General features: G+C 41.2%; 1 protein-coding gene across 2 annotated transcripts in view; it reads left to right on the top strand.

The window, feature by feature from the left end:
* Nucleotides 1-3,495: 3,495 nt before the first annotated feature.
* The window catches only part of LOC307021490 (fatty acyl-CoA reductase 1), a 43,353-nt gene continuing 20,693 nt past the window's right edge, over nucleotides 3,496-26,155 (top strand). Inside the window, exons 1-2 of one of the 2 annotated variants that reach the window (XM_079653653.1) lie at nucleotides 3,496-3,802; nucleotides 17,690-17,977. In XM_079653653.1, the coding sequence (XP_079509779.1) occupies nucleotides 3,794-3,802; nucleotides 17,690-17,977 (297 nt within the window). In that variant the 5' untranslated portion in view covers nucleotides 3,496-3,793. The other variant, XM_079653652.1, reaches the window with a different exon arrangement.

The raw sequence follows: 26,155 nt of genomic DNA, 5'->3' as shown, positions 1-26,155 counted from the left end.
CATGAAAGAGTTATTTGGGACGAGCTGCTGTGTGATTAATTATGGGTGTTTTTTTATTAAAGCGTACACTTAAAGATAACATTGATATTCTTCACCTGCCCTGTTTAATACTTATAACCAGTATACACCACACTATAATGGAGTTGTGAACGAGTTGTTTCCTCAGGCTGAGACGTACTAAGGAGCCTCATGTTTAAAATAGATGGAGTGCCCCTTTAAGGTTTAATATATCTCATGCCTTTTTTCAGTGCATATAGTTTGCCCTGTTGTCAAAAACTTTATTAATCAATTTCTGATGAAATATTTATTTTATTTTGAAATGTTCTCATAGGCAAGCCCTTAACTGAGCACACATTTGAAGACATTTCCAAAACTGGTCGACCAAGAAGGATGAAGAGTGCATTTTTTTATCATACTATATTTGTTAACTTTGGGCACAGATAGAACTAATGTTCCCATGTGCCCAAAGACTAAATATAGTAAACGATTTCAAGACTTTAGAGCAAAGCGAACAAGCATTTCTCCTGACTACATGTTTTACCATTTTAATATTAGACTACAGTATTCTGATTAAACTATGATGCTTCTTGTATGAGTTCACAACTTCATTATAATCTGTTAAAAACATTTATCAAATTTATATTTACTTCTTAGAAATTTGACATACGGAAGTGTCCTTTTTAAAATCTTAGTTGTTTTGTATTTTTATTGTAGTGCCACTGTTTGGCCACATGGGGACATATCATATGCCAAGTAGTGAAGAACAGAGAATAATACTTTTATTAGGAATTGGCCCTAATAACTTGATTTGCTCAATGAAAAAAAAAGTTTTATATGTAAAAATATTTTTATTGCTGATGCATTACTATCAAACATATACAGGTTGAATAGAAAATCCAATGCTTCATGCTTTCTGGGTCAATTCTCCGTATCTCCACTCGAGGTCAGTATAGACCAGTCTTTTGTTTTCATGGTGTTTGGTTTCATAATTCTTGAACTTACATAAAGTTGTTATTAGGGTTGAAGGTATTTTATAATGCGATGTTGTGAGTTTAAAAACCGGAAAGACATTTATATGATCTTGAATCTCTTTTGCAGCTTCTGGAAATTGAAAGACACTTCCTGCATTTGATATTGAGGGTTTCACACGTAGGCCTACATCCTGTTGCAATACATTTGAAAACGTGAAATTCAGATTGCATTTTCTGTCATGATGAATAGGATTCTGCATTTAGGCAAACCGTAGACTTGATTTGAAGTATTCTAAGTATGGCTCTGCTTCTGCTTTGCCTTATATCTTATTGTGAACACTATATCAAACTGCTTTTCCTTTATCAAAGCAAACAGACTAAAGAAGCACAGGGTGAGAGGACCACGGGATGAGCAGAAGAAGCAGCTCTCCTGCAGGGGTCCGCCCGGGGGGGGAGGGCTGCCTGGTGCCTGCTGGAAGCCTCTGGCGTTCTCCGTGGGGGGAATCAATCAGAACTGAAGTCATGTCAGCATCTGAGAGAGACAACTCAGAACAGCCTGAACACTGTTGTGCTCCTCCTGAAGAGACACTGAGGACACTGGAGCTGCACACAACCTTCTTCTACTTGTTTACTCATTGTTCAAATCAAGTAAAGTATACGTTTAATGGCATATACAATGACAGCATCCTCCCTGACTTTCAGGTAATCAAATGATGAGCGTGGTGTTACAGCACCTTTAAGAGTTGAAATGTTAATCTAACATGCACAAATGTTAACCCGTATGGTTCAATGGCCTGGCTCTCAGTCCATTATAGCACACACACTGCCCTATATGTGTCTCCAGAACACATAATCAAACACTAATGTTATTAACAGCGGACATGGATCACATTAGTTGCTTGTCAGCATTTGATGGATTGCTTCACCTCTTCATCCGACATCTAGTGCCCCTTCACTGAATTGCTTTTCATCAACACAGAACATATTGCCGGTAGAATAACTGCAGAGACAATGGATTCATCCTTCAAGAAGACTTCTCTGTTTGGCACTAAAAAGAAAAAGTTAACCGCACCCCTTGTGATCAGGGGCTTCAGTATAGGTCTCGCATTGCCTAACTTTCAGCTGGCAGCAACCTTATGCTTTCCTCTTAAGTGAGACAGTCATTGTTTGCCTGCAAAGAAAAGTAGATTCCACATTCACCTCATTTGCACTGCTTCACCTGAGGCTATGTTGACAAAACAGGAGAAGTATTTTCCCATGCTGTTATTTAACCAGATTTTCTGAGAGCAGGAAAAAGAATCAACTCATTTGGGCGCAGCACAGACTCTACAAAGTTCATTCATGCTGTGTAAACATAAAACACAGTAATCAGTATTACATGTTTCAAATGTGTCCCTAACTCTTTGTAAAACTACCTCCATGGAAGACAAACATTTTAGGTTCAACAAGTAGCTGAACAGCAATGATTAGCTGCAGAAGAGGCTGTGGGTGGGCCTTTTGGTGTGGCATTATTTTTATTTGTTTAAATGGAGAGAGATCGTCCTCTTAAAGCAAATCCTGTCACCACTTTGAGGTTCATGGTTCAAAAGTCACATTATGCTCTGTAGGCACATGATCACATGTAAACCTCTTATACCATCTGCAGAGGTCATTCTTTCACTGCTTTACGGATTGTTATATAATTATTCTGTCGATTATATTCTGTTCAGATAGATTTAACTCTGTGCCTTTCAGCCGAGTGCGTTGCAATTATGACTTGGAGTCGTTATTAGAGCTGTAAGATAATGGCACCAACTGGAGTTTTAAGTGTCCTTCAGGCAACAGGCTGGACCATATAGTGATGCCTGGTACTTCAAAACATTAATTATGCATCAGTGCTTTTCAATGGGGAAGGGGAAATGATTGGTCTTGTATGGTTTTTATGTTGATGTCAATAGAAGGGGTCTGTCCTGACACGTTTAGCTGCAGAATGAACAATGGGTTCAGGTTAAGAGCGATCAATGGACAATCATTTTATATTTGGAGATACATTGTGAATTGTTTCCAATCATTTAGAGACACTTAAAGTGTGTCATATCATTAATTGAGCATGCATAATGTAAATTCATTGTATTGAATGTTTATTTATTGGATTACAGTATATATTTAAAGTATAAAACCACAAGAATAGGCTGTCTCACCATCATCCTTACTGTATATTCTCTGTTGTTTTGATTTATGAACTAAAAAAACAGTTTGAAAGTATTCCTTATTCTGTTAGCATCTAGGCTCTTAATTTCCTATTATCAATGTCATGCATTCTTCAAGCTTTTGCATGATAATTCTAGCCTTTTAAAAGAAAATATATTGTCAAAACTACATTATGTTTGTTTTGCAATATCAACATGTAAACGTTATGTTTCGGTAATAATACATATATATGTGTGTGTGGGTTGGAAAATACCTGATTTTTTATTGTGATAATTCGTGATTAAATCGCTTTTAAACGAATAATATATATCTATACGCTTCGTTCATTTCTCAGATTTTGAATGAGATTTTGGCGTGACGTTCGGTCTGCACTCGACTGAACGGCGTGTGTATACCGGCGGGAAGAGGGGAGGGCCCACGCGCGGGCTGAAGCTCTCTCCCCACCCAGTGTCTCTCTCTCAGTGTGGCAGTCTGTCTACCTGCTGCGGACCCAGACAGGCAGGCAGTCCGGAGCCGTGGAGCTATCCCAGCAGCCAGAGCCCAGTGGCGGCCGGTGGGAGGAGGCAGAGAGTCTGCAGCAACAGTCAGCCTCTTTGACAGCCTTCGGAGGAAGGAGCCACCTGCACCAACACATGTCTACGGTAAGAATTATTGTATTCCTTTAATTTAATGTATTCAGGATGTAAATATGTATTTTTAGGAAGCAGAAAGGTGTCGTGGTACGCCGCTACCGAGGTTTCTTTCTGTGGTTTTTATCGGCTGTGTGATTGGAGCCGTGGGAGTGGGCATCTCCACACCGGGGCTGGAAACATCTCCCAGCACATACCGCTGGTAAAAAAAGTGTTTTCGCTTTTTTATTATTCGTTTGTTTCAGTCTTAAGGTGTGAGTTGAGTAGGGGGTTGGTTGGCACGAGGCTGTGCAGCCGCTTCTAATAGCAGGATGGCGGGCGGCTCAGCTCGCGCCGCTGTCAGCGTGCAGCAGCTGCAGGCAAGATAACATAACAGCCTAACTAACTCTGACAAAACAGGAAGTACGCGCTTTGACCTTCAAAATAAGATCAGGATAAATAATACATATCAAATAAATATTAGATTAACAACTGAACAATATTGTAGATGCTTTTAGCTTAACCAGTTGCAGTATTAAATTGGTAAAACAAAACGTTATTTCTGATAAAAATGCCCTCACAATTGTATTTTTCTAATGAATAAAAAAACGTTAGTGTATTAATTAATAGCAACAATTGTCAATGGTTGCATAACTAATAATGGAACTCTTTCCTTCCCTCACTTTTTGATTTTATTTTGAAAGGTTTTACCGGAAACTAAATGGTAACAATATATCTTGTTTTGACTATGGAATGGAGCGTGTTGGCACCAGGTTGGCACGGATTTGTGAACATGTTCATTCTGCTTCAATGTTTCATAACTGTCACGGTGATGAATAACAGTGTCTGTGACATTTAACGGACAGGGAGCCCCCATGGACGTTCCTCCTGCATGTGTGTGGTTTGAATCACCCCCCTGCTGATAGAAAAGCCATGCTGACTCATGTTCATGAGAGCATTTTGCAACTGGGCAGCAGCTTGTGTTCATTCACATTTGTTCATGTTTTTCCTCTTCTGAGACTACATTGGTCCACATCAGATAACAGATCCCAATTATAAAAGCAATTTCCTTCCAGAGAAGATGTGTGTTGTTGCATAATGATTTGTACTTAGGCCACAAATTGACTTGTCACAGTTCTATTTTTAGACTTTCAGACAAGTAAACTTTACAGACTACTACATCTATACCAATTCATGTTTTGCATTCTGTCAGCACAATTCCACTCAGGGTGTTTTGATGTGTGATCATATCCCTGTCACTATCTCATTTAACAAGAGACAAGATGAGAAAAGTGACTTTCTCAATCAGAATCACAAACAGATCCCTAATTATCATCACGACATGGCCAACATTTTGTTCTCAGATAAGTGTGCACGCACGTTTGTGAATGTGTGCTCGTTTATGTATTTTTTGTGGCCAGAAAGCATTTTAATCTCAACCTTAATTCCTTTCTGGTTTCTAAAGTTGCAAACGTGGCTTCTAAGCAAGTTGATAGTTGACATTGTTGGATTTCATTACAAAAAAAGTCCCTGTCTTATCCTCCGGGTTTATGACATCCTCTCATCTTCATATTCTTTCACTACCCTCTGTGGGTTAGGTTAGGCTAGGTTAGAGGCTTGCTTTATTTCCTGTCTCCTGTAGCAGGTCTTCATACATTTTGAAACACCAAATAGATGTGTTTCCGCTCTTTCCAGTCATCTTCCCTGCATTTCCATTTACCACAGAGAGTGATAGTAGGCTCAGTACTGATGGGAGAGGAGCTATTTTATTTTTGACTTGCCTCTCCACAGTTTCAGGCAGTTTGAGAGAGTGTGTGATGTGGTTTGGGGACCGCAGTGCGCTTCCTATTCAGCAGATAAACAGCCGCTGCAAGGGTGATGTAAATCTCTTTTTATAGTGTCAGTCAGTGCAATTTTGGAGGGAAACAAATATTGAGTACTGCCACCTTTCACAAATGTTTTTCATCCTACCCCATTCAACTCAACTTCTCTGAAGAACTGTATAAACAACTTGGATTGATTTCCTCCCTCAGGGCAATTCTTTGGAGGCCGAAACATAAAACATAAAAACAGTTATTGTGCATTAAAAGGAAGTGAGCTCGCAGCTAACACTTGGTCAAATGACCGTGGTGAAACGTTGTCAGCTAAAAGTCTCTGTTACTTCTATGGTCAAGAACCAATGTTTCTATCAAGAAATGCAGTGTGAGGAGTACTGTGATTAGTATGACGTTGAACTTAGGTCCATGTGGGTAGAAAAAATATATATTACCTAGATTGGTTGATGGGGGAAATATCCTGAGAAAAATAATAAAAATGTCCCCAGATTACAGTCGTAATATTATTTTCTGAGATAAATGTGTATAGTTACACATTTATCTTGTATTTTATTTATCTAAAACACTACAGCAAGTTATGCAAAACATGTATCTTTAATCTAACATATATTGTATACTATAATTGTATGTGAATTGGCTACAGAAACACTGGTAGGGTGAAGGCTCAATTCACATGGGTCACCTTGCAATGACGGATCGGGGGTATTCTGATGAAGTGAATGACATTGAACCCCCGATGGACAGTGTGTCCCTGGAGGAGAATGGAGAGCATTTAGAGGCAGTGAGTCACCCAGTGTTGATGAATAGAGCCAATGACCCCCAGATACAGCACAAGGCCACTCTAAGACGTCTTATAAAGGGGGCAGGTCGTAGTCAATAACATGTTTGATTCAGTTTATTAGGACTATATATAGAACAAGTTACAAAGGGCTACAACAAATCATGTCCTTCAAAAGTTTGTATTGACACTCACTGCTCCACCAGAACAGTCAATATTGGTTCACTTACTACTTATTATAATATTCTACACTATAGCCTGTTTAACCTTGTGTAGCTTTTGTGGAGGAAGTTAATTATCTTGCAAGTGATGAGCTGGTAGGTGTTGCAACATCACTTTCCTGGTTACAGTAATCTGTTGTTGAGTGGAAGAGAAACATGATACTGCAGGTGTGGCCGAGCTCTGAAGATTACACATTTAAAAGAAGTAATGCTACTCAACACAAGGATAATCCTCCCTCGGCCTCAGGGCTGCAATTTCTATCCAATCATGTCCAAATAAACTTGAATACTTGAAGGTTTATCAAATAAAATAAAATCAAATAAAGTTTTATTTATATAGCACATTTATAAATGATTTTTGGTCGAGCCAAAGTGCTGTACATATAATAAAAATAGCCTACAGTAGAGACACTTTACAGCAAATACAACAGCACAGATTGTTCACAATATCAGTATGAGAAAAAAAACGACACCCTCTATCCTTAGACCCTCACGTCGTACAAGGAAAAACTTCCGGAGAAAACCCACAGTTTAAAGGGGAAACAAAAATGGGAGAAACCTCGGGGAGAGCAACAGAGGAGGGATCACTCTCCCAGGACGGACAGACGTGCAATAGATGCAGTGTGTAAATCGAAGAGATAATACATTTTGCAGCGTAGGTAGACCAAATGTTAGGAAATGCATGTGTCTGTAATAAGAAGATGAATCTACGAAGATGTCAACCATAATCCTGTGGGATTGGGTTTACTGTATGAGAGAGGTGATTAACCTGATGAGTAACCACCCAGGAGAGGAGAGCAATGTGATGATACGACCATATTCACTAGAAGTGGGGAGAAAAGGCAAAAACTACTATTTGCACTTAGTTTGGGGGTGGCGTTAAACATCTGCTCCTCTGTGTATGTGGTGGTTTACACATTCTGCAAACGTAAATCAAACTGTATCCCTCCATTGAAGATTTCCTTTTTGTTATGTGAGAAATGTCATTACAATTTGCAGATCTTAGTAAAGCGGTGACCTAAAAGCGCCATGAAGTGATGTCTTGTGTTCCCTAATGTGATCTTTTGTTGTTCCTGCGACAACCGAGGCCGGAGGCGTAATGTTTTCAGGATGTCTATCCAAGTGTGTCCCAATCTTGTGAACACAAAGTCTCAAGAACGCCTCGAGTGAATTCATTTCATTTTGGCTCAAAGTTCCACTCCAACTCAAGGATGAACTGATCAGTATTTGTTGGACAAAGTTGAAAGTCTTTGTGACCTCATAACACATCTCAAACCCCCTCTCTTTACAATCTGTGTGTCCTTTAAGTCACAGCTCAAGGTCTTTTTCTTTAAAGGAATGGCCTCTGGGGATCATTTGGAGTGATGTTTGTCTTGGACTCCATTAGTGATGTCTGGCAGGGGGGCCCAGCCCGGCTGTGTGTGTCTGGGATGATGAGTTTTGGATGAAGGCCCAGCCCTCCTCTGTAGGGTCAGTGTGGCCGTCAGCCAGGGCTCTGCACAGCCTCCTCTTTAAACCTGACAGTCTTTGCTTTCCCCGGGACCTGAGCATACACACATAGCAGGGTGTTACACAAACAGAGAGGAGAGGGAAGGAGCTTTTGATCGTGGCATCCTCTACGGCTACGCAGACAACACAATGAATCATAGTATTGGCCGCACAGATAGAGGAGATAAAGTCAGCCACTCCCCAGGCTGCCTTCAAGGGAACCATGAAGCCTTTTGTTAAAGGCAGATTAAAGGCCTTTACAACAAAGCGCTTAGTAAGTTGACTGTCTACAGTTGACTTTATTCTACTGTATTTACTCTGCAGGCCAAGGCCATTACATTTCCCTTTTAGTTTAGTGCTCAAACAATTAGTGGGAAATGATCTGGTCTCCACCAACCACTGGAAAGTGCCTGGCTCTTTAAAAAAAGAATATGTGCTCTGTGGAAGTGAACTGAAGATCCAGCTGATACATGTATGGCTCTGTGGGTTTGGAACTTTGAGCCTAACATATGGTCATTTGATTCATTGTGTTTATACAAGTATTCAAGAGTGGCTTTAAGTCATTTTTCAAGCAAAAATACCAAACGTTATCAATTACACTCATCATATGGGAGGATTTTCTCCTTGTCTCTGTTTTATGTAATTTTCAATTAAAACAAGGGTTTTAAACTGGAACTCAAACAAAACAAGCACTATTGTGTTAGTATTATTTTGTGAAATGATGGTATGACATACTTTTGATGGATTAGTTGGCATTTAGTAATCATTACTTGAAAAAACACGTGGGTTTGCTATCCTGGCTCCAAAATGGTGGAATGAGCTCCCCATTGAAATCAGGACAGCAGAAAGCTTACACATCTTCCGGCGCAGACTAAAAACTCAACTCTTTCGACTCCACTTTGAGCAATAGAATTACTAACAAAGAATTACTAACAAAGCACTTATATACCAACTAAGGACTGGCTTATCTAAAGCCAGTTGAGTAGCACTTGAAATGTTTTAGCTCTATGAAACCTGATGTACTTATATGATTCTGTTTTCTTCAAGTTTGTATCTTCTTGGTCGAATGCACTTATTGTAAGTCGCTTTGGATAAAAGCGTCAGCTTAATTAAATGTAATGTAAATGATAAGTCTGTGCAACGATAAGACACTTTTAGTTACCTCATTATTGCTATTTCCAAAGTAATGACGTTAGCGTAGATGCCTCTTGCCACATGAAGCGCCACATTGACCCAATGAAACGTTTCCATTTGACCTCAGTTTCAGACCACATCACTCACTGTGGCAGCAATCTACGGCTCTAATTTGCCCCGGCGAGACCACCTCCTCACTTCAATCCCAGGAAGAGAGCAGCCTTGCTTTTAATCTCGTCTTCTAGCCTTGTACCCAGCAGAGAGCCAAAGCTGATTGCATCCCCTTTCCCTTAAACCAACCCAAACACACTTTTGCATGAACAACAACCTTGTCCTCCCGGCCCCTGGAAGAAACAGCAAATTGGCAACAACAGCAATGTTTTGAAAGGTTTGTCATGTCCTTTAGAGAGAGGTTTGTCTGCTTCAGATGCTATCATATCTTACTGGAATGAGCAGTATGTGATTGGCGGGTGTTTCCTTGTGTCACTTTTCGACAACAAAGAATGATGTTTCTGTGAAACCTGTTGCGTAGATCCTAATCTTTCCAAAGCAGCGGGAAACCTGACTTTTTAGTGTGGTGTTCATGCCTCTAGTGTTCAAATCCATCCTTGTGTTTTCCACCTTCGCCTCTAATCTGCATATTGGACTGATGGATGGATGAGATACTCGAACAGCACATCAAATGACTCAATAGCTCCCGTGTCATTAATTATAAACCTCTCCGGCAGCAGCACAAGGTGAAGTAATGGAGAATGGCTGTGCATGTAGAGTAGTGCATTACTCTTAGTGTTGCGTGCTCGCTGTAATCTATCTTTGCACAGGATACTTGATTAACTGACTTGGTCACAGATATTGGTTTCCACACAAGCGAGCCAGTTGTTGTTTAAAGGCAAGGACGAAGAATGGCTTACAAGATTCTGTGTGGCAGCTGTGCAATACCGCTCTTAGTGTCACAATATTAATACAAAATTATAATATATCCCGGATATATTATGACATGAGCTGCAGGATAAGTGACAGGGCAGCTGTGGCATTTGCCCCGGCCTGTTTCTCTGATAACGTAAACTTCCTCACCAACTACGGCCCGTTCCCACCATCCCGCATATCTGTGAGCGTGTCAGGCTGCTGAGAGCGAGGGCTCTTTGGCAGCCGCTGCGCTAATGGCTGTTTTCAAATAGGTCATAAAAGAAAACTGGGCTTTCTGTGGCTAGGGCTTTCACGGGGTATTCTTGTCAAGAATTACAAACCCACGCCTAAAATTGAAGTGAATCAAATCAAAGACTGTGTCCTAAAAACACTTATCCACTATTCCTTACATAATAAGCACTCCATATGGTTTAAGTAAAGCTGGATTTGGGGCACTTATTACCACTTACAGGCGTTTTGTTGCCAGTTTTAATGTCAGTTCATGGAAAAATCCCAGCTGTTCTTTTGCTCTGGTGATGCCGTGGTTTTTAGTTTCCAGGGGAAAGTCTTCATGTTACCACTTCTTCTGAATTCTCTTGTCCAATTCATATTTTATTTGTATGTGATCACTGATGTTGTGATACCTGTGACGTAGCTGTGGCGAACATACTGTAAGCTGTGGTGATTTTTCCTCCTGCTTTAGTCTTGACGCGTATTGTTTCTGGTTAGGGTTGGCCTGCTTGTCTTTTTGTGAGCAGGTTAACAGATTTTCTTCGAACCTTGGTAGGAAGAACAGCACTGGCCAAACGGGGAAGCCTTTAACATCTTAAGAGGATCCACTTCATGGGGAGGATACACACATTCAATTCTGCCCTCTCTAATTGACCTTCTAGTTCTAGTTATTCCAGTAGGTTTGTAAAAGTGACTACCTGCTGTGTATTTTAATGGTTGCACGTAAAAAAGCTGTCGCCAATTCAGAGAAACTCTCCCAGTACGGACCCTGTAATAGGCCCTTTCAGCCCCCTCAACTGTCCATGGAAAAGAGGAATTACACCCTATAGAAAGACGAAGTAGAGAAATACTAGATTACATTGGATTATTATGCTATTTACAGCCAATAGACACTGATTAAGGTACTTTTCTCCTTCTTACGATGAAGCACATAGCAGTACAACTTAAACCCCTGCACTGTCTCCGATGTAAGCTGACCTCATTCTAGCCCCTCGTGTTTTTGAACTACTCTCCTGTTTGATGAAGAGAAAGTGCTGCCTGGGATTCAAACCATGATGATCACAAGTTCATGCCCTCCTGGCCCGGCAGCAGCACTGGGAGTACCATTGCCAATCTGGGTCTGAGCCAGGCATAAACTGACACAACAGCAGCTGTCACTCAGAGCCGGCTGCTGTAATTACAGAGTCCCTCCTCCGTCAGACATAATGTAGACAAGGCCCTGACGCACACACACACACAGAAACATAAGCTCCCTCACAAACAGCCTTCATACAGGATGGAACCTGGCTTATGGTGTATTAAAAAAAGAAAGACACACTGCTTAAATCCTAATATAATGAATTCTAATTAGATTAGCCTTTAGCTGCCTGGGAAAGGATGAAGTGGAAGAGGAGACCTGCTGGTTTTTGTGCAGTAATGCAATCTGGGATAAGAGCTCTTAAAAGTGTTGGGCAATTACGTGGGTTTGTGTAAAGGGCAATGTCACAACTTCACATACTGGAGCGGGGGGGTTAAGCTGAAGGATGTTGGGAAATGTGTTTTTAAAGCCTTGTACATGTTTAGCAAACATTTTTGTTAAGAAATGATCACGGGCATATGGCACATGTATTTGCCCCATAAAACACCATCCAGGGGGAAAGAAAATTGATTGTGTTTGTAATTGCAAGCTGCCGGTCACAGCAAACAATCAATTTGAGTAGTTTGATCACAATCTGGACTTTATTAGTTATATACGAAGTCACTCGGCTCCCTTTTTTACAGGAGCTAATATATCTAATTCATCTAATCTCATAATCAGGCCATCACCCGACCCAGGACTCGCTCATTTCCGCTCTTATCTTATCCACAGTTCCTTCCTGAAACAGAAGGAGACTTGGATGATCCTCATGCTTAAATGCACCCCAGTGTTGGTATGAGCAACAACCCAATATATTCCTGTAACTCAAGCTGGTGCTGATGCTACGCCTCCTGTAACGACACGCTGTAATGTTGGTTTTGCAAGATGAGCGTTGGCCCCTGAATCTCTCCCTCCTCCTGGCTTGAGTTTCCCACTTGGCACTTGTCTCTTAGCTTTCGATGTCTCCATGTTGGCACCGGGATGTAAAAACGCCTGCCCAAAGTTGTAGAACTCAGCTACTCAGCGACATTTTGTTTTACAACGTTGGCTTTGTTGTTTAGTGAAAAGCACTGTCTTAGCACTGCCATGATTCAATTTGACTAATGCTGCCGTAATTGTTGGTTGGATTTGCAGCCTTTTGTGCCCTCCCCTTCTTCTCCTCCACCGCCATCTCCGATAGCTGTTGTCCACTTATAATGGTCTCAGCCAGTGTGCAGCTGTAGCGCCCGCTTTTCTCGTGTCTCAGCAGCACCCGGCTGAACCACTAATGGAGGGCTTGTGTGAGGAAAAGCTGGAGGCAGCGTAGGAAATGCAGAGTTGCAGCTCAAATCAACCTGCAGACCTCCCGGGGAGCGAGGCTTTGAGGAAACACAGAAAAAACCTCTCAGTCAGAAGAAAAGGAAAGATGAAATAAGGCCAGAGTGCTGCTGAGTTGTTTTCTTACGCCTTCAGCATCTCCAAACTTTACTTTGAAAAGACCCTGTGGCTTTGGACACGACGCAGAACTTTGTCAAGATGGCATCATAACCTGAGAAGCTGGTCCCTGGAGGTTTCAGCGCGCGTCCTTGCTGTCCAGTACTTTGACATTTTTTCTTTCAAGTCTTAAAACAGACTGTAAAAAGCATGCTTATCTTATTCATCAGTGACGACACAACAAGGTTAATAATGACACACATTGTCTGAGCTTTATTCTGCTCGTCCTTCACGACGCATATGATTGAAGAGGACAGGATCCGGGAATTATAAAAACTATCAGGCAGCCTGGAAAAAACACAAATTACCCAGTAGGGCTTTGTATAGTTAAGAAATGACAGTACAAGTACCTTTCAACCCTTAAGGTGATACAGATACCAACAGAATACTTAGTTGAATACCATTTATTTAACTTTATTCCTATTTTTTCATGTTAATGAAAGTATTCAGTTGTATAGATGCAAGAACACTTCTCATCCCCATCCATAGAACAGACTGTATGTGTTGTAGCTGCTGCAATAGTGGGCTAATCACATGGCACATTAAAACAATGAATCCTTACAATGATTGGCTGTGAGAAAAACAAACAAAAAGTCCTACTTTTTAAAATGTTGGTACAAAAATTATTAGTTGCAGGTATCCATTAACTGGAGAATTGTAGAAAGGTGCTACTTGGTTACCTTCACCTTGCCTCGGTAAACACTTGCATTTTAATACGAATAAACAGACAAACTGTACTTCAGGACATAATAGCCTCTCTGGCAGACCTCAGAAGAATGCAAGGGATGTGCCCGTCCATTCCTACACTTTTCCAGCTGCAGGAACATTTCCATTGTCAGGCGTTAATCCGTAGTGACTTTCAGCCCCCCCGCTCTCGTCCTTGGGCACACAGGGACTCTGTGTAGCACAAAACAGGAATGTCAGGGGCCTCCGTCAGCAGAAGACCTTGACCGACCTTCTTAATTCAGTGTGTCTGCATACAGAGTAGTAGATCTGCAGATATTACCTTGTGTGTAAATTATATATAGGATTAGAGGACCTGTCGGAACTTGTGTGAATGTAAATCTCAGTTGACTTTGCTTTCAGCCTGAAAGCCTTAGTTTGTGTGATGCATCGTTTCCACTGCAAACCAGAGGAAGACATAATCAAACACACACACGTTTTTTCTTGTGTGTTTAAGGGAATGTAATTCAATATTGTTAGCGCAGAAGGCAGAATGAAAGGAAATCAAGTAAACACAAGATTGTTTTGTTATCTGGGCCGCGGCTGGCTCGAGGGGTTTTGATTTCTGTTTTCTGTCTTTGCGCAGACATGCCGGGAATCTGCAGCTCGGAGAGAGAGAATCAAACAAGCAGACTTGAAGGAATTTTTTTAATCTTTGGTACAAATCACAAGCTCCACTGAGTCACTAAAAGTGCTGCTGATCCAGCGTCAGCCTTGGCTAAATGTTGTGCTATTGTTGCCAAGTGCAAACGTTTTATTGGTAGGTGGCATCCTTATCAGCACTTTCTTTGACATGCTGGTTAACAGATGTTGGACAGGACTTGACGTGCTCAGAGACAGGAAGCTGTCATCGTGCCTTCAAGAAGCGTGTGTTTGTGTATCATTGTCATGGTTGTGAGCTATTAGCCCACACATCCAACACAACGCTTTGATCAGAGAGACCCATATCTGCAGCATGCCTTACAGAGGACAACAGCAGAAGTCACATGACAGCTCAGATTGATGTCAGTTATTGCCTAAAGAAAGAAATGTTAAAAGCCATACAGTTACAAATGTGCTGTGCCTCAACATAATATATTGTGTTTATTAGAATGCTTTCATAAATTCACTTTTTGACATCCTCAAACTGTATCCTACAATTGTATTTTCTGGACTAGATTTCATGAGGTGAACATTCTCTCCTGTCTGAAACACAGTCTGAATTAGCGGAATATTATCGACTGTGATAAACCAGCAGCCATACTTATTTATTCTTCAGTTGCACATCTACGCAGGGCTTTCCTGGAGCCATAGTCCCGCCATAATAAACATCCAACGTCTCATTTTTCTCAAGCGGCTATATACGCCTGCTGTTATATTGTTGTCTCTGTGGGTTTGACTGTAAATATTTGGCAGCATAATATAGCTACCAGACAGAAGCACAGAACTGCAACAAATCCACAATAAGTGTGTCCTTCTCTTGTATGTTTGAAGCCATATTGTTACAGATAAACTGTGCCGCTTCTTACTCTTGATAATCCATGGAACACGAACTCGTCCATTATGACTTTCTATGTTACTTTTTCCAAAATGGATTTCACTGTTTTTCAAGCAAAAATTTCAACATGTGTTGGTTTCAGCTTCCTAAATGTAATATTTTTTTTCTTTTGCATGTTGTACATTTAAAGGTGGGGTAGGTCATTTTGGAGAAACCAGCTCGAGTGTGCTAGAATTTGAAAATACACAGCCGGAAAAAATCTGCCACTTCCTTACAGAGCCCCTCCTCCAACACACACGAACGTGCACATGACCAATGAGGGCACGAGATAAGTTTCTGCAGAGATGGAAGGCTGACAGGCAGGTAGGCCATCCAGTTATTTTAGCCGGGCCGGCTCAGATGATTGGTCGTGCTTTTTACAGAACTACGGCTTCCACAGATGATGTTTTTTTTATGGATTTTTTGTCAAAGCACTTAAGATATTCATTGCTATCAGGATGTTAAGAAAATTCCATGGAATATAACAAAAAGTATATCTCGAGCCGATTTCTCAAACGTACCTACCCAACCTTTAGGTAAATAGAATATTTGTATAGTTTATATTTGAACTTTGTACAACAAAAACGTTACAAAGTGTCTCATTGAACTCTGGGAAACTGGAACAGACCTTTGTCTTATGATTTTGAAAACATCAAACAATTATTTTATCCATCTATCAAACAATTGAGCTGATTAAGTGATAAAGAAAATACTCTTTAGTTGCAGCACTAGTTTGATTAATAGTTTCTTCTGGAAAAAACATTGAGCGCTGAAAGTAACTAAAACATATCTCGCAAACCTGAGCACATAAAACAAAGCTTTCACCCAGGAAAATACTACATTGTTAGTAGAAGCCATCTTTTGTTGTATACTGTATGAAGGTTAATTGACAATTCGACCCACAAATGATCCAAATCTTTACATTCAGGAATCGCTGAAAATGGGTTAGGGTTAGGGTCACTAAAAAACCAGCAGTGGATTCTGACGTTGCTCATGATTTTCATTTAGCTAGTCAGTCCATTACACTCCTACCGTTATCATAGCAGTTGATCCAATTAAGGTGTCATGGAATAAGAGTCAGAAACACGTCAATCATCATTGGAAGAATGACACAGTGCCAGCGTGGGTCACTTTATTTTGGGTGTGTTTCAGCAGGTGTTTGAGACATTCTTGATTTTGACTGAGTTTCAGTGAGTTTAGATTGTTGAATAAATGTTGAGGCTAAACAGCAAAGCCTCCAACTAATGTTAGTTTGGATATGTCACCATGTCATTTTTTATCATGCAAGGATATCCCTGAGTACTTTTACTCACAAATAACGTAAATGATTGCAAGAGAAGTAATGCAATGTCTCTAAAACAAGGTTAAAGTGTTCTTTAGGATCAGATAGATGTAAGTCAAGTGGGATATTGTTATGATGATTGTAGTTGTACGTCCTGTGCTTGGACTTTGGTCGTCAGATAGTGGATATCAGAGCTGTAAAGTCACGACGTCCCAACCAACAGGTGGTGTTCATGTTGGCCTGTGGTGGCGTCAAAAGGTAACTGGGAATCGATTTACATCCCAATATTGACAAACATTTCTGACAGATATTGCAATTCGATTTGCGATATTTGTTTTTAAGCGACCCAACGGAAGTTTATTGTAAAATGAGGCCATAACTCCGGCTAGGAAGGTCGTATCAACGTGCTCCCGTCTCTAGCACCCCCGCAGCCCGAGCTACGAGTGAAAGAACTAAACCTACATGAAACTTCTGTTGGGTTGCTTTAAAGTCAAGCTTCAGTTTAAGATTCACCCTGTAATAGATGTAAAACATGTGATGTAGCCTTACTGACCTGACTCAGATGGTTTGTTTCACCAAACCATCTAGGAAAGCTCCATTGGAAGCCATTTGGAAAAGGGCAGGCACTTTCAAAAATACTTGGCACTTGGCAGGTGATTGGATCAATCTGTCTATCACCTTCTATCATGGGCCACTTCTGATTGGTTAACAATGACTGGTACATGTGGAGCACAGCACTTCTGATTGGTGTGGATGACTGACACACAAGAAGAAAACAATTGTATTTATTTTAAAATTAAAAAAAATCGCAGGCTTTACGATTTGATAATTGCATCATTTCAAATCTCGATTTAAAATTGATTAATCGTTCAGCCCTACTTTGACTGCATTCACGTTAAAAAAACTCAGTTAACGCTCCATCTGAATATTTACATTCACCCACCTGTCTTAAACTTTATTTTTTAGCACCCGACTCTTTATTCCCAGTTTGCAGACTGTGTTAATGTGTTTGTTCTATTCCAAAATATATCACATTCATTCAAAACATACTTTTACAACCTTGCCACATTAGTGTGATTCACAGTTCAGATTTGGCTACTGCTACATCACTGAGTACTCACACACACACTTCACAAGGACTTCCTGATAACAGTATTTAAACAATGTGGCTGCCAGCCCTCACACTCATTGTATCCTCCTCCTCCTCACTGCACAGGAGCCGTCTGCAGAGCGGGACCTGGACGGGTTAGGGGAGCAGGCAACAGACGGAAACACCAGACTGACGGACATCAGCGGGGGCACAGAGGGCCGCAGCATGGTGTCCATACCGGAGTACTACGCCGGCAAGAATGTGCTGATCACAGGAGCCACAGGCTTCATGGGAAAAGTGCTGGTGGAGAAGCTGCTGAGGGCGTGCCCTGAGGTCAGAGCCCTGTACCTGCTGGTCAGACCCAAGGCCGGACAGTCCATGGAGCAGAGGGTCAGCGACATGATGACCTGCAAGGTAAGAGCTCTGTGTGCACTGTGAAGAGTTGATATGTTTATATATGGAGGATTCCACTCTTACCAAACAGATCTCCAGCAATATGTTAAACCTTCACAGACAACACATTTAAACCTTACATGAATGCCACCATTGAATATATCAGTACGTAAGAGAAGTAAACTACGAGTCTTAATTGTGATCAAAGCTCTTGGGAATTGTGGAGATCCAAACAATAACAAATAATAGAAATGCATGGTTTCAAGATAAATAAAGACATTAATAATTCAAACCTGTGGATAAACTTATAGTATTGCTATATTATTTAGGAGAGTGACTTAAAGTTCCCATGTCATGCTTTTCCGGTTATTACCCGTCCCCTTGTGTGTTATGAAGGCTTTTATGCATGTAAACAGTCTGCAGAGTCAAAACCCTCAAAGTACACCCTGTAGCGAGTAAAACTCTAACACAGAAAATACCTCCCCAAAACGCCTCGTTGGAGATACGTCACTGTCCATTGATTCTTCCGGGCACCGCATGATGTCATGCGTTTCCCAGAACCAAATAGACCAATGCGTGGAGCCGTTACGTACGCGGAGCCGTTACGTTAAGCCCCCACTGATTGGTCCAAATTGACCAATCCACGGACTTCCTCACACACACACTCAGTGCAGGCAGCTCTGCTGATCTCTCCTCCCTGGCTGCAGGCTAATAACAGACAGTTGGGATTGCGGCGAAATTCTCTCTGCAGACCCATTCTCACAGCGTTTATCAACCTTTTTCTTAATCAATATCAGGCCACACTTATTGTTTTTACTTCGGCTGTGACTTTGTGTGTGCTCAGGGTGAGTTTGGCTGTGTTTCGATGTGTATCGCTAAACAATGAAACCACACCTCCACGGAGCTCAGCGCGATTCACAACGTCCCGACCAATCAGAGCACACTGTGCTCACAGGGAGGGTGGGGGCTGGAGCTATTGGAGCTACAACGAGCCGTTAAAGGCAGAGAGTGAAATTCAGTGAATACACGTAGTTTACAGAGATGCTGTATGACAATCCAATGTGAGTTTGGAAAATATAAATCTATTCTAGTAGACCTCAACAATTGAATTATGATCAGTGGAAATGGCCATGACATGGGTGGGACCTTTAAAACAAATGATTTCACAAAAAAAGGAAAAAGTGGAAAAACTTGATGATAAAATGATGAGGGTTAAACTTTTTCTTTTAAATGTTGATGAAAAATGAAATGAAGAAACATAAAGGATTATCCTGTAAAAACGTTTTTATAACCTGTTAATTCGCAAGGAAATAGATCAAAATGTATGGATTACCAGATTAAATGTTCATACTTGCCTCTCGGGGCTTAAAATCCTCCCCCTACTTTGCAACTCCATTACAAACTGCATTGAACATTGGGGAAAACGTAATCGTACATGTATGTAGAGGCATGTAAGACAATGTCACACTGCCTCATTTCTTCACCACTTTTCTGCATGAATCATTTTCAGGGTTAGTAACCATCAAACAGATATGAGATAGTGTTTAATCGCTATGGCAGCATTTGTGAGACCTTCATGCCAGGTGACGCCATGACTGTTTGGATGTTTTGACTAGTGGGCTGTTAATTCAAATCATTATTCAAAACCAGGGATGTTCAAATAGCATTGCATTGTGTGTTTACAGAGAAATAGAAATGTGTCTGTGAAACACAGCAGCAGCTGCTGTTGCCATGGTGAAGCAAACTCAATGAACCCAGAAGAATTTCTCCGAGTTTAAGCAGAGACACAAAAAAGAGAGGAGCTGAGGAAAGGGAGAGTATTGTGAGGGGAGGAAGAGGAGGGAAATAAACAGGTGGCATCAGTTATATCAGGCCAACAGCAAAACATGACTCAACAAAAACACCCAAACTATTTTGGACCTAGTTAGGGCCGGAGCATTGACACCAGTTCTGTTTTGATGTGCTCTGAAGCAGCTGCTGCTCTACTTTGATGCTGTCGACCTCAAATTGTCAGAACACCTGAGAAGAAAATCCCACTTTCTCTCTATTCTCCTTTCTTCTTCTCTTTCTTTTAATAGCATCTATTCTTACCATTTCCATTGAACCTTACATTCTGCTCACTGCTATGGTAGCAGTTTGATAATTTGTCCCTTTCATTAAGCCGAGCACTTGTGTTTATTTGCCTCTTTCTTTTATTTCCCCAATCCTTTTGTCAAGGTGAGCGTAATGCTTCGGCAAACCGGGATCCACAGAATAAATCTCACCGTATAATTAGTTCCCTGTGACACAACAGTGCTGCTGAAGTGCCAGTTAACACCCTGTAATCTCTGCTCATCAGAGTGGGCGACACTGAGAGGACTTTTTATACAAACACCTTATTTAATGTGCGTTCCTCCTCTGCTGCTGCTATTAAGGAAGAAAGGAAGCAGAGATAATCAAAAGTGTTTCTTTTAACCAGCGTCTCTATTTGCTAATATGTCATCAACAAGGCAGAAACTTTTGAGGTTCACAAAACTATAACAGAAGAGAGAGAAGATAAACGGTTCGGTTTACAGCTCTGCATCCCATAATATAACATGGTCTTCATTACAAACAGGCTTTACCAACTTAACTGTGAACATGGCTGATGTAAATGCATATTCTACTTATAATACTGTTGAAATGCCACTATACATACTTTAAATAACATCCTTCTTTTGTGTAAAAATACATTTTTTTACGATTTCTTTATGGTATTGGCCACCTTTTTTCATACTTACTACTTTGTCCATTGTGTCTCTCTTTGATATGTGTTTTCACATATCCAAAAACATGCTGTCTTTAATTATGTTTAAATGTTCCTCCCTTCAACAAGAAATGTGGGCTTGATCGATTGTTCAATGCAAGATTTTCAAGGTGATATGTTAAATTGACTTAAATCTGAATGGACTACATACATGTCCAAAGACTGCTCTTAAAACCCAAATAACGTAGACCAAGGGTGTCCAAACTACGGTGGGCTGCAGGCCCGTGGTCCACTTTTAACTTTAACCTCAGCGAATTCTAAGAGTATAATGGAATTTGGCCCACACATGAAACTTGAGCTTGTCTTATATTGTACTTCTTAAATATGTAAAAATATATTACTCAGTATTCATGGACCTTACATTGGTCAACCAAATTCCTTTTACTCGTCCACTTTACCCACTTCATCTTCACAGAAATCAACGTATAATTGATCTACTGCTAGCGTTTGCAGTATCTCCCCCTCAAAGCATGTTCCATTGGATGCAGCATCACTCTAATGGTGTCCGTTATCAGAACACTGCTTGACTCTCTGCCAAGTTCAGACTCACTCGCGCTCAGCCCGATGCAAATGTGATGTCATTAAGTTTCCATCACCGGGCCTCAAGTACTAATTGGTATGCATGCCAGTCCTCAGGTCAGTATTATTCTATGCAGATTGGGCATAATTCTTGAAGGAGAACAGTGGTTTCGACTCTCGAGTAGCCTCTCTCCTCATCCTTCAAGCCAGGCCAGTCATCATGCCACCTGTTGCTAGGTAACGACTATCAGATCTGTCCCATAGTGGGGGTTTTTAAAGGATGCATTCAGGGGATATGCCCTGGAGCAGGAGAGAGAGAAAGTGATAGAAATCTCAATGTCTGTCTGTCTGCTGCTTTACTGTAGCTCCTGATGAGCTCACCTAACAGACATTTCTGTTCTTAACTTTGGGGTTATATTTATTCTGGACTGGCTGGAATGTTGTGCTCCTCTGTCTTTGTTGTTTTCCTTGCACAGCTGGCAGAAGTGCTCCTCTTTTGGGATCCATGCTGTTTGGACACTGGCAGGCCTCATTGCGCTGCCAGCCTCTGAATGGCATGTCAGTATACCAGCAGGCCTCTCACAGGTCTGTCTGCTGCTTTCGGCTGGAAGGAATTGTTACATTTGCCTACAGAGCAGGAACCTGGAAATGCAACATTTGCAAAACGACTATATTGTAAATCATTGCTTCAGAGGCCATTCAGTGATGGCTGTGACGGCTGAAAAGGAAAGTGATACAAACAATGCTTTTGTGTTTGTGTGCTGACTGCATTAGTAGTATGTTGATTATTTTCAGAAATCTAAATGTGTTGCCCAAAAATCATTAAAGGATTAACTAAAAATGTATTCATATATTATTTATATTTTAATGTTTTTACTTTCCCTTGTAGCACATCATATTTTTTAGTTGAAGATATAACAGAACAAAATAAAAAACAAATACACATAAAAATGGGATCAAACTATAAATCATAAAAAAGTCAACATTGGGGCAGTTCATTTTCACAGTTCAATGGCAAGACTATTATTTTCTTTGCATAATGAGTAAAATATAACTGTATTTTTACTGCAATTATAGGATTAAGTTGATAATACTTTTACATTTAAGGTTTCAAAAGAGGACTTTTCCTTATTGTGGAGTATTGTTTCTTCCACCATCCCACTGAGAGAGTTTGTGTTACAGTTATAAATAGCTCCATGCCTAACATGCCAGACACATAGAATAGAATTGGAATTGGGAGGGATGAAACCCTCTTTTAATGGTCACACATGCAGAGCACACAGCACACACAGTGAAATGTGGCCTCTGCATTTAACCCATCCTAGTACTAGGAGCAGTGGGCAGCTATTGTACAGCGCCCGGGGAGCAATGGGAGTGAGGGGGGAAGGGGGGTGTCCAGTGCCTTGCTCAAGGGCTCCACGGCAGGGCCCAGGAGGTGAACTGGGACCTCTCCAAGTAGCAGTCCACACTCCATATTTTTTAGGTCTGGTCGGGGACTTGAACCGGTGACCCTACAGCTCCCAGTGCCGGACATCAGAGTCCAGCCAGAGCCACGCCATGATGACAATGCTGATGCAAAAGAAATAAGCCACACCAGTTTCTTAATGAGGGGTTGGTACGAGTTAGAAATGAGGGCATCATTGTAATTGCTTTTATTGAAACGATCCCAAATCTGGGCGCTTCATTAGGCGTGCACAAGTCTTTTATCTACCGTGCAGATAATTAAATCTCTTACTCTAAAGAAGCACGTCAACAAATGCCGTCTATCTTGATTGAAGTGCAGATATTCCTCTTTTAGCTGCCTCCTTTTTTCTGCGAGAGGTCAGGCGTGTTGCCTGGAGGCCTGCAGCTACTACGTTATTAATAGTTGTGCATATCAGACACACATGAATGCACAGTAACATACAGTACAAGGAGGTATATTTGCAGTAGGTGGGTTCTAGGGCTGAGGGATTCTGAAAACATTACTTATATTACTTACATTACGGTATGAGCCGCGATAGTACAGTGATTCAGCATTTGTGAAACATTTTCTAAGAGGATCTGTACCAAACAAGGATTTTGTATGAAGTCTGTAGGCTGGAACATCTTTGCAGCACCACCATATTTAATAAGGAATAATATTTACACATTACCATATACCAATACCAAATATTGCACAAACTGCATGGAGTTGAAATAGGCTTTATTGCAATTTTGATATATTTATGAATAATTGTGCATCCCTGCTGTGTGATGTGCTTTCCCATTGCACATTATCTCACTCTGACCGTACATGACTACACGGTTGCATTGATTTCCTTTTATCTGCGTCCAGGAGCCAGGTGATCTTTTGAAGATGTATTGATTCCTGCTGCCTCTAACAGGCTGCCCCACTGTGTGTGTTTCCACTTGTGGAGCGCAATGAATTGTTAATGCTGTCAGTGAAGACACACCAACCCCAAAGAAGAGAGCCAGGCGTTGAAGCACCTCATTTGTAGGGGCCAAACGTTGGCACTACAACTAACGTGTCAGTCTGTAATATCATTGGGCACAAAAATACTTTCTCACATCGGGAAAGAGACGTCTGTAAAGCATCGTATGTGTTTTAAAAATGTTATTTGCTTAAAGCCAAATCCAGAGGTATTTTTTCTCTGCCTGCGCACTTGCGTTTTCCTTAAGCTCCGCCTCCAATCTGCAGCGTTATGGGCGCTCTTGGTTCAGTGAAATGAATAGACAGGCATAATCATTTTGAATTTGGCTTTTGGTGCATTTTACAGCTTATAGGTCATAATGATTTAGGGCTGTTCAAGTGTTCATACTGGATATTTACATTTGCACAATTAAATGTATAAATGTAAATACTTACTTACTAAATCATAAATTGGTTTAAATATGTGTCTTTCTCAATGTAACATGTTTTTAAGGGGAAAATACATCATGGACTGACAGGGAGTAGCCGCTAAGAGAATGTGGCTCTCCACCCGGCTTGGCACTATTATGCTACTATTAGTCGGGTAAATTCACCTTCATGCGCCACTTAGCAACTTTCATATTAATGAACGGGCCCCACCTACCACACTCTATCCAGTTCTAATACATCCATCAGGCACACCTGGCACCACCAAGTCCACAACCTGAAGTAAGAGCAGACCATTTATCAACATGCTCCTCTGCCTCCCATCATGCAATCATTCAGGCTTTATAATCTAAATCCTCAATTCACTGTTTGGCAGGAAGCAAGCTCTGTAGAAAGAGCCGCTTTTAGGGATGAAAACAAGCGAGATGATTGGTCCTGACTCTGAGGAGAGTGCCAGGCTGGCACATTGCGAGGCATTCGCTGTGTTTATGTGCTCCGTTGGCATGCAATGCACCAGGCAGGCAGAATGAGAGGCATCTAATAATCCTGCAACTCCTCCCCAGACACAGGGGCAGCGGGGAACCAATGCTTTTGCGTATAATTAGGCCCCAAATTAAATCCAGTTTATGAAACAAATTAGCACATTTAATGTCGCCGGTGAAGTCATTAAGCGAGAGGACACATGCCGAGTGAAGACTCAGTTCTTTAGGGGACAGATCATTCAGCACAGCTCAGTGCTCTCACAGCATGTGGAGAGTATGCCAGCCGCTCTCTCTCCCGTCCTCCATATGACTCCACAGATATCTGTGACACAAAGCCCTCGGAGACGAAATGTTACTAAAATATATTTAGTCATTAGGCCACTGCATTGAAAATAATGTATTTGCTGTTTGATTTATTGTCTTATCATTGAGGACCTTGAAGTCTTGAGACTTGACTTCTCTCGGATGACTTCAGATTCTTTTTTAAACCACTCAAGCTTGCTTTCTTGGCACTGTAGGTAGATAAGCTGATTCACCATTCAATCCATGCTCCCTTCCATTCCTTGTGGTATTTAATCAGGACACAAAAGCCTGCAGCCCCCACCATAGACTCTCATAAAGTTGCATTTCTGTCAGTTTGATCTTGGAGGGCAGTAAGAGTCTCCTTGGCTCAGCATGAGATCACTGTCTGAAAGACTGGAATGTGATGCCACCAGCATACTGAACACCAAGCCCAAAAACCTTCTAACTCTGCTCACATTGATCTTTTGAGCGTTGGAAGTCCTCCACTTTCATTAGTTTGTTGTGATGCTTGATCAGGTCCCTAAGCTCTTAAGAAGCTGTGAGATTCAGGGCTGAACAGCTGAAGGAAGAGGTATTAGGCCTTGTGTCTATTAAGTGGAGCACTAGAAATATAACACTATTCCTAGACGGTACTTAACTCCAGATAAACCAGAACATTTGGTCCCTCATGCAAATCTAATTATGTGCCTTAGTTTACCTTTTGCTCCTTCTTTCATCAGCATTTCCTCAGAATCCCGGAGCATCACAATGCAGGAATCAGCATTTTAAAGCCCAATTAGTGTGAAATCAATTTTTCCAAAACAGCAGGCAGAGTTTCCACCCTCTCAGCGAAGGTCTTAGAACCTATGTTGAAAAAATGTGCAGAGGCGGCTGGTTAAATCTGGTTTTATGCCACTGGGACACAGGTACAGGGATGGATGGAAGAGAATGTGAACACTTTTTCTCCATAACACGCTGACAGCCCCAGGGGTTAGCCATGTCTGTCCTTCTTTACAGCCTCTCAGGAGACTCCTTGCATGTCTTTCTCTCCCTAGACTTGGTGTTTTGTCTTGTAGTATGCAGCCTTGTCATTTCTGCAGAAGAGAAAGACAAAACCTGGCTGGGTTCTGAGATTCAATCTAGGCTTTCTTCACTATACATTGGCTGTTTTTGACTAATTATGCACAGTGCTGGAGGAGATACTGTTATTAACTTTTAGAAAAAGTGTTTTTCCTGCTCACTTCTCATTTGACTCATTTAAACAGTGCATGTCAGGAAATGAAGGTCACCAC

This window comes from Notothenia rossii (genome assembly GCF_949606895.1).
Source record: "Notothenia rossii genome assembly, chromosome: 10".
NCBI lineage: Eukaryota > Metazoa > Chordata > Actinopteri > Perciformes > Nototheniidae > Notothenia > Notothenia rossii.
This window is presented reverse-complemented; position numbering and strand designations above follow the sequence as displayed.